The 9,528-nt window shown below is 38.6% G+C and overlaps 1 protein-coding gene across 1 annotated transcript; it reads right to left on the minus strand.

The window, feature by feature from the left end:
* Nucleotides 1–206: 206 nt before the first annotated feature.
* Nucleotides 207–5,680, minus strand: UTP23 (UTP23 small subunit processome component). Its single transcript, XM_045561453.1, has 3 exons — nucleotides 5,398–5,680; nucleotides 1,988–2,162; nucleotides 207–751 (listed from the first exon to the last, which is right to left on the minus strand). Exons 1-3 carry the CDS (start codon nucleotides 5,583–5,585, stop codon nucleotides 371–373), a joined length of 744 nt encoding a protein of 247 aa, XP_045417409.1. The 5' UTR covers nucleotides 5,586–5,680; the 3' UTR covers nucleotides 207–370.
* Between the last annotated feature and the right edge of the window lie 3,848 nt (nucleotides 5,681–9,528).

Consider the following 9,528-nt stretch of genomic DNA (forward strand, 5'->3'; position numbering starts at 1 on the left):
ATTTTTTTTGCATTACAATCTTATTGGGACCATCACCATATATGCTGTCCCTCATAGATCACAAAATATTGTTACTCAGTGCATGACTGTATTTGCATATAATATTTGGGGATGGGAGCGGGGGAACACAGGAGACAATAATTTTTCATTTAAAAACAACCTCCCCAAACCACTAAATAAGAAAAGTGAACACTATCACACATAAACCCATTCACTCTTTTTATTTTACAAATAATTTTAGGCAAGGCTTATGGGTCAATATTCATTTACAAAAATAAGTTTAATCTTTTATTATAAATACTTCTACAGTTTCAAAAATAAATTCATTTTTCACATTTGAATGTTTTAAAAGTAGCCAAAGGATTCATTATCATTCTGCATTCTGCTTCTCCGAAAGCACTTTTGAGGTAGATCTGTTCCGGATTCTTTTTCTTTTTCTTTTCTTTTCAGAAGCCGTTGATTTTGTGTCCTGTGCCTTCTTCTTTTTCTTCAAACAGCTAAGAGGATTGGGGCCACTGATTTTCTTGTGTTTTTTCCTTCTTCTCTGTTGAGAGTTTTTCAGTAAACCGTGTTCCTCTTTGAGCTGCTTGATACTTTGTTTTTCATGCACTGAGACAAGCTGACCTGACTCTACTGCTTTAACAAAGGCAATTGTTTTGGGAGAAGGTTTGTCCAAGACTATAGTGTTCTGAATAATAAACATGAGAGGAACTCCAGGCTGCTTCTTTACTTTCACAGACAAATTCTGATCCTATTAAAAAGAAAAATAGAATTATTTAGTTCAAATGTCAACTATGGTAAGGTGCCTTAAATAGGCTTTCTGTTGCTGTTTTGCAACAGGGTCTTGCTCTATTGCCCAGGCTGGAGTAGAGTGGCAGCTGTACTCACAGCTCACTGCAGCCTCCAACTCTGGGCTCAAGCGATTCTCCTGCCTCAGCCTCTAGAGTAGGAGACTATAGGCATGCACCAACACATCTGGCTAATTTTTTATATAGATGAGGTCTTGCTATGTTGCCCAGACTGGTCTCAAACTCCTGACCTCAAGTGATCCTCCTGCCTCCACCTCCCAAAGTATTGGGATTACAGGCATGAGCTACCATACCTGGCCTTAAATAGGTTTTTAAAAACTTAAAAAGAGCTATATTAAAAATAAAAGAGATGACAGGTTTTATTTTTCCAATCAGTATGTCTCACTAATGGGGGTATATTTTATAGTAAATAAAGGAAGAAAAACAAAAACTGAGCACAAACCATGTAAGTAGCAGCAGTGTGAACTGGATTTATCAATATTCTAGGGCCACAAATTACAAACTAATGCAAAAGTAAACTGTTAGGTGTTTTACCTTGTTATTCCCCTAAGATATTCTTTGGAAAGGGTCAAAAATGCTCAAAGAAGTTGAAGGAATAGGAATTAAGTGGGAATTAGCTGACTCAGATTCTAGATTCAGCTCTGCCTCTGTGTAATTTCATAATTTGGAAAGTATATTTAAGCAAATCTGTACATATGTAAACTTAATTTGTAACAACTCCGAGAGTCTTTCTTCTCCTGTCTCCCAGTCTTGAAAAAGCCTGAAACATTCCATACTGGAGGTATAGTCTTAAACAATGTGAACCATGACTTTTTGAAAAATTGTATGAAATACAGAGATGTGAAAAAACATTTACAAATATAGAATGTAAGATCTTTGCTTTACTTATCTTCCTTTCAAGAACCCTACAACAAATCATCACATCTCTATGTCAAAAATTTCTCATTTCAAAAAAGGAAACTTCAGTAACTAACAAGAAAATCAATATGCTTAAGGTGCTCTCCTCAAATTCCAAATGACAATTGCTTTTATTAACTGAAAGTTAATTTAAAAGTCTCCATTTTTAAAAGTCTAAACATTTTAACATCACTCCCACCTATTTTTTCTGATTATAAACAGCTCCACATGAAATAGAAATAGAAACAGTTAAAATTGACTTGTTTTCAAAGTAGTATCACCTGTGTTGCCACAAAATAATGATGAGGATTGCCCTCTTCAACCATGGAAAGCAGACATTCTGATCCACTCACTGGATTCTTGAAATGGGGACAATTTCGAACCTGGCATTTTTGTGCAATCAGTTTTGCCCCATATAAGTCTTTTCCCAACGTCTCTAACTCTTTTAACACACATCTGGAAAAAAAAATGTTATTAGTGGCCCACAATTATAACAGATACATTTCAGTTGTTTACATGAAGGAAATATAAAAAAAAATACTTTTTTAAAAAAGTAAAACTACACCATTACAATCTGAATTTGTCATATGGTAGCTGTTTCACTTTTAAAAGAACAATTAGAAAATGCATACACCAAGTAGAGAGAATAAGAGTTAAAATTTAATGAGCACTTACTATGTTCCAGGAAGCATACAACTTGCTCTTTACATAAATTCTTGCTTAATCTCAAAATAACCCCAAGAAGTTAAGTAATTTACCTTAAAATTATCCTTATTTTAGAGCACCCCATTCTGAGAGATTTTAAGTAATGTTCCAAAGTTCAAACTAATAAGTGGTAGAGCTGAGACATGAATCCAGGCAGCTGGACAACAGATCCCTTGCCCCAACCACAGTATAATAGGGATCTACTTCAAGCACAAATTGGTACACTTTCAAAATATTTCCAATTCAGAAAAGTAAAAATTCTCACATCATCAGGTGGTTTAAAAACAATCACAACTTCTTTGCACTCTGCATTTTCACATTAATATAAGCCAATGTTTCTCAAAGTCTCATGTATAAACTACCCATATCAGAATGACATATGATATTAAATTGTATTAATTTCTAACTCTTCTTTCATCCAAAAATCTGTACCTCTTGTGGAGGAGCCAAATATTAGTATTTTAATAAGCTTCTCAAGCACTTCTTCCCTTCCACTAAAAAAAAAAACCAAACTATGAGAACCAATGAGTCAAAGATTTCTTCAATCCTAGCCACCCTTTGCCAGAATATTCATTGCCTCATCTCTTCTATCACCTCTTTAGTTTTGAGTTTTTGTTTTTTTAAGAAAAGAGATTTTGCTTTCTGTAGCCATCAGTTTTGACCTCCATTTTGAGTATTGCTGATTACTTATTGAATATTTCCTATGCATGTCCTGCCATCAGCTTGTCAAATTCACCTTGTCTAAAATCAAACTACTTTTCCTCCAAATTTTTCCTTAAAGACTTGCTGACTCTTTAAAACTATTATTTTTCCAGACACCCTAGATAGAAATCAGAAATCATATTTGACCTTTTCTTCCTTACCCCTACCCCATCAGCTGTTAGTCCTATCTATCTCACTAATGTCTCCTTGTAGAACCCTTGGGTTCCTGCTTTCCTCTCCCAGGTTTAGGCTCCCATTATTTCCTGACTGGACAAACACAAAACAGGTTTGTCTGTCTTTGCTCTATGGCTTCTCCAATTTACCCCTCACATTGCTGCAGTTATCTTTTCTAAAACAAAACCCAGGCCTGATAACATTGCACTAATTTACTTCCTCAATTAACTCCACATTTCTTCAAACCTGAATATGAATAAACATAGTATACACAGTAAAATCCCATTGTGACTGTGTGTGCTTGTGTATAAAGTGGTCAAGAAATACATTCTACTGAAAAACAAATAACCCAATCTCTTAAAAATGTAAATAGTAAATCATAAAAGAGGGGTAACTATTATAATTTTTTAAAAACTTAAGAAACATAGAAATCAAATACAATGAATGTATCTTGTTTACAGATTTAAAAAAGGGTTCTTTATTTCTTCAGGATACACATCAGAATTGACAGAATAATATGCTCTAAAATAACCCATCAGTAAGGAGGTGGGAGGTTCAACAAGATTGGCCACGTTGATAATTGCAAAAGCTCGTGGTAGTTGTTTCATTATATTATGCTACTTTTGTGTTGTTTGAAAAATTCCAGAAATTAAAATAAAATTTTAGAAAAAAATGCTGTAAAATATAATTTCATGCAGTACTTCTCAACCTTTTTTATATCACAGCACTGTATTAAAAATGTTAATATTTCTGCTGCTTGCAGCCAGAAGCAACCTATTCAGAGGCACAGCCTATCAAAGGACTTGTCTGACAGCCCTTAAAGGCTAAGTGGGATCAAAAATTTAGGGGTATCTGTAACCCAGTTGAGGCACTGCTTGAGAAACAAATATGGAAAGCTGTTCATGGAGTAGTGTAACGTCAGAAAAGCAGACCATCAACATAGTATACACAGTAAAATCCCATTGTGACTGTGTGTGCTTGTGTATAAACAATTGGAGGGATGATACAGCACATGTTAACAGTGGTTACTGACAAGTAGTAGTATTGTGTCATTTTATTTTATTGCTTTTTTAAAGTAAATATTCTACAATGAAAAAAATCTATGAAATTTCTTACTAGTTCTTCGTGATCTAACCTCAATTTACCTTCTTCCTAGCTTCATTTCCAAATATATTCTGTGTTATAACCTCTTCCCCAGGCATTTCATAACTCCATTCCGTTTTTCAAGAGGTCTCCAGAATAGGGAATGTCACTCTTTTCTGTCATTCAAAATAGTCCTCTTCCTCAGGATGTCTGAGCATGTGAAAGGGCTCAAATGTTATCTCTTCTATGAAACCTTCCACAATTCTCTCCTCCCACCCTCCCATCCCCACAAGGTTCCATCCTAAGTGTTCTCACACTTGGATGAAGTGGGGAAACATTAAACCTGAAGTGAAAACACATCAATTGGAGATTGACTTATGCACTTTTACAGGCCATAAGGGCTGGGAGTTTGTCCTGTTCACCAAAGCATCCTCAGTGGCTGCAGCAATGGTTGGTACTTAATAAAGCCAGTTGAATAAATAAACGACCTAGAGCAAACTGCTTAATCTCGAGTGCTGACTGTTATTCTGGGAATCAAGGAAGCTAACTCATAGGGTGAAGCTTGAAAACTTTTGGTTTAACTAGGAAAAGCTATGCAAACAACAGCAACCAGTGAAAGAGGGGTAGGTTTTAGATACCGGAAAATGCTCTAGTACACTATACTCGTTTGACCTTACAGGAACCTTATAAGTGGCTATGGTCTCTACTTTGCAAATAAGGAATCCGAGGTTCAGAGAGATTAAATAACTTGTTCGAAATCATAGAGCTGGTAGGCCTGGGAACAAGATTTGAAGCCAGGTCTACACGACTACAACACATATTCTTATTCGCCAGGCTAACGACAAGTGATACTTGCAGGGCACTGTACATTCACCTGACCACCTCAGCGCCTCCAATTAACAGTCAACTCTTCCTGGGCGGCGCGTTTTGCACCTCGTGGGTTCGCAATGGAGACCTTTCAGCGAAGGCCTCGCCGCTACCACCCCCGCCAGACCCCCTGCGCCTCCTCCCTGCCCGCCGGGCCCACCTGGTGGTGCACAGCTGCGTCTCCCCCATAAGGTAGCGGGGCAACTGCTCCCGCAGCTGGATGCGGCCTCGCAGCGCTGCCTGGCAGAAGGTGCCGTCCAGCAGGATCTGGTACGGCTCGCGAACGCCGAAATTGTTGCGGAAGAAGCCAAGATGTTTCTTGGCGTGCTTTTGCCTCGTGATCTTCATACCTGGTTTACTGGGACCGAGGCCACTGGGCCAGGAAGTGACAGCAAACGCCTCACACGAGCCTGGATACCCGCATTGCCGGCTTCTCCAGGAAATAATGGGCCTTTGCCCCGGAAGCAAACGTTCCCATCTCCCCAGGCCTGCCCCTGGCTTACGTCATGCGCAAACGAGCGCGCGCTTGGACCGCGGTGCACGCGCTTAAAGGGGAGGGCCTTCGGGCCCGAGCTTGTGCCTACGCGGGAAAACCGCTAGGGTGTGCCATTACGCGCGGGGGCGCACATGCGCAGTCTTGGGCCAGAGTAAAAAAAAAAAAAAGAAAAGAAAAAAAACACTTAAAGAGGTGTTTAGCACGTTACCTGGCACGTTGCAAACTTCTGAAAGCCTGGCAGGGTAATAATAATCCGCTACAATATTGAGCCTTAATACGTTCCAGGCACTGTCCTGAATGATTTACTCTACAATTATTCCCCTTAATGTTTATAATTCCCAAGTGAGGGAAGGAAAGGGGCCAACATATATTGGACTACACTGGGAGGTTTGTACTGGCTGCTTTCCCATGAAGAAGTTAGGCACGTTCACTAAGGGCACGTGGTTCGTTAGTGCCTGGAATCCAGTGCACCTGCCTGAAGTTCGTGTGTTCTTGCTACACGCCGCCCATGGGAACTAACGCCAGTAAGGAGCTGTGTCAGGGCAAAGGGTGCCCCGATTTTGCAGCTCCCCCTCTCCTAAAACCATCGTAAATCACTCACGTGGAATGTGTTGGAAGACCTCTCAAGAGCTTCATTTTCTCAGAGTCAGAGTCCCTGAACTTGAGTTCTGGTTCTGCCACTAACCCAAGCCATATGACCTTGGATAATTTCCCATGGGTGACGGGTTCAGGTTCTTCGCTGTCAAACTGTAACTGGTTCCATGAACCCCTATATGTTTTTTATAATCCCTTAACTACTTGACCCTTTGAGTTGTTTCCCAGAAATGATGGACTCAAGTGATCCTTCTGCTTTGGCCTCCCAAAGTGCTGGGATTATTGGCATGAGCCTTCACACCCGGCCTGAAATGATGGATTTCCTACAAGACAAAGGAGTTGAGATTCTGAAGAACCCAGGGCAGACTTCCTACTGCCAAGATCCACCATCCCCCACAACCTTCTCCCAATGCATGTAGCCCCTTGTGAGATACACCAAGACCTGTCCCAAGGCACATGACCCCTCCTTTAAAAGGCTATGATATCCCTTAGTGAGAGAGACGGATTTGGATTTGAGGCAGTTTTTCCCTTTCTACCTGCAAGACGTCTGTCGTATTGAAAACTTCTTTCTTCCAGGTCCAGGTGGAAAATGGCGCCTGGGACACGTCCACACTTTATCCCGGTGCTGGGTCAGTCCCACCCACAGCTGGAGCGGCCTCTGTCCAATGGCACCCACGCTGGGAGGACTCAGCTCACATGTTTCAGGCCCTCACCTACTTCGTGGAGCTCCCAGGGGTGGGAGTGAGCATGCTGAATGTCTTCTTGAAGTCACATCATGGAGATCACAAGAGACCTGAGTTCCTCACCTACCCCCATCTCCACATCAGGTCCAAGCCCTTTCCCTACGGAGACGGTAACCATACTCTGTTCCACAGCCTTCATGTAAATCTGCTTCCACTGACTATGAAGATGAATAAAGAGATCCTGGACCACTACCCAGGCACTGGGGACCACAGCATCAGTTTAGACCATCACTCTGCACACGGACCAGAAAAAGTGTACAGGGACCTTAGGCGCACCTTCTTGTATCAAATGATTATTAGTATACTGATCTTCCATCCTTTTGCTTATGGCAGGAAATGGCTTAAATAAATAACTTTAAAAAATTCTTTTCTTCCTTGGCAACCCTCATTGTCTCAATAATTGAATTTTTGTGCAACGTGTAACTGGACCTAGACTAAACCCCCTTGTGATTTTGATAACAAAGCTGGTTGCCAGTCTAGATTAGTTTTAAGGACTCTTCTGTCCATAGTTTTTGATGTAGGAAGACTACACTACTAGGCTAGTAACAGAAAGGTACAAAGCTGACTGAAGATTTAGAAATTACTTGGTCAACTTGATTAATGAAGAGAGTGAAGCAGAAAATTTTGAGCACCCTAGCAGCTAACTGCCAAGTATCCACTTCAATTCAAGGCAAAATAATCAAAGGAATGGGGAGTATGGAATTTTGCATTTTTGTCCTAGCCTGGAATCTGTCCCAGATCTAGTTTTGGCTAAAGATTGAAAGAACCAAGACAGAAAAATGATTTACAACGTGATTGAAATGTTTTGTTTGCATTTGGGGTTTTATTTCAATATATAGGCTTATGAAATTGGAACTAAAATCTTCTATAATGTTAACCCTGACCTGAGTCTCAGCACATCACTTAGATGGCTGCTTTCATTTAGCTGAAAATAAATTTAAGAATTGGAAGCCATGAGAAGTCATTGAAGGGTTGGATTCATAGTCCTTCAGTATAATTGGTTACTACTTTTCAATTTGAATCCTCTCTTTATCTCTGTATGCCAACTCTCCCCCTGGACTATACTTCCACCACAGACAGAGAAATGAGACCACTCCAGCCTCGCAAAACAGTTAAAATATTTTTAAATATAGGCTCACAGATTCATCTACCAGATTCTCGTGCTACTTTTTGATACTAAGAAAATTGTTGTGCAACACCAGGGATTTGAGTTATATTCTAGTTTTTTGTTGTTTTTTAATTTACTGAACTATGACACAACTTTTTCAAGCTCTATGTATATGACAGTGCCAATTTGCACACACCTACCTTTATTATAAAAACATGAAGACAGCCTATAATGGTGGTTATCAAATTTAAAACACAGTTTTCTATTACATCAGTGTTTCTCAAAACCTGGGCCTGGTATTAATACATGCAGATAAAGCTCTTAGTGTGCTTGTTTAAGATGTCCATTCCTGATTCAGAACAAGCATTGAGGGAGAGGGGTACTATTCAGAGAGGAACTGACATTTATAACAATCTCCCCAGGTCATTATTACTATGCTTATTAGTATTCCTAAAGGACCTTTTGTAGTAAAAACAGTAAACCACTGATATTTTCACTAAGCAGTCCACTTAATACACTTTTGTCCAGATGCCAAATGATCTAGTCACAAAAAATCAATATTTGGCCACAACCAAGGCAGAAGCCAAATTTTGCCATTATTGGATGAACTGTTAGATATAAGTTTAAATCTCCAATTTTATTTTGAAACTTATTATAATTCAATTATTAAGAACTTTAATAGCCATTGAAAGGTTTTCTGTCCTTTTTTTTACCTTATTGTAGAGGTGCAATAATACAATAATTATTTAATAATAACACCATTGCTAGCTGTTAGCTTTTTTCTCAGGTCACTATACTGGACATTTTCCATGCTACACAGACATTCACATTCAGCTTCTGTAGGTAGAGGATTCATTTATTTTTCTTTATTTTTTATACTCTTCATTTTATTATGCCTGGATCAAGTATAATTTTATAATATTATGTTGTTGTACATGATTTTGAAGTTTTTCCTCATGAAATTTTGATGAAGCCAAGTTGACATGAGAATGATTTATTCTTGAAAGGTGTGACTAATTCCAAATAGGACTTTTCTCATGAAAAATTCATAGCCTAAATGGAATTAAATAGGTAAACATTAAATATAATTCATAAAGTTTATTTTGTTTAATTTCATCAATGTTAGTATAATTCTGTCTAATTTCATCAATGTTAGACATTTCAGCATCTACTGTAATATTATTCTGCCTTATATTCATATTAAAATATTTATAAACATTTGTTAACATTCATTAGCTCAAAAAGAATACAATGTTCTTCCTAAATTACCTAGCTAACGTACTCTCTAAATAAATAATTTAGCTAACTAAATATTTTAAAGCCACTTAGGTAAACTTCTTTGTATTGATG

The sequence above is a fragment of the Lemur catta genome, chromosome 9, assembly GCF_020740605.2.
Source record: "Lemur catta isolate mLemCat1 chromosome 9, mLemCat1.pri, whole genome shotgun sequence".
Taxonomy (NCBI): domain Eukaryota; kingdom Metazoa; phylum Chordata; class Mammalia; order Primates; family Lemuridae; genus Lemur; species Lemur catta.

Coding starts and splice junctions, on each gene's coding strand:
- UTP23 (XM_045561453.1), bottom strand. CDS start 5,585: ATGAAGATCACGAGGCAAAAGCACGCCAAGAAACATCTTGGCTTCTTC. Junction 2,163..5,397: donor ACGCAGCTGTGCACCACCAG/GTGGGCCCGGCG, acceptor TTTTTTTTCCAG/ATGTGTGTTAAAAGAGTTAG. Junction 752..1,987: donor ATTATTTTGTGGCAACACAG/GTGATACTACTT, acceptor TCTTTTTAATAG/GATCAGAATTTGTCTGTGAA.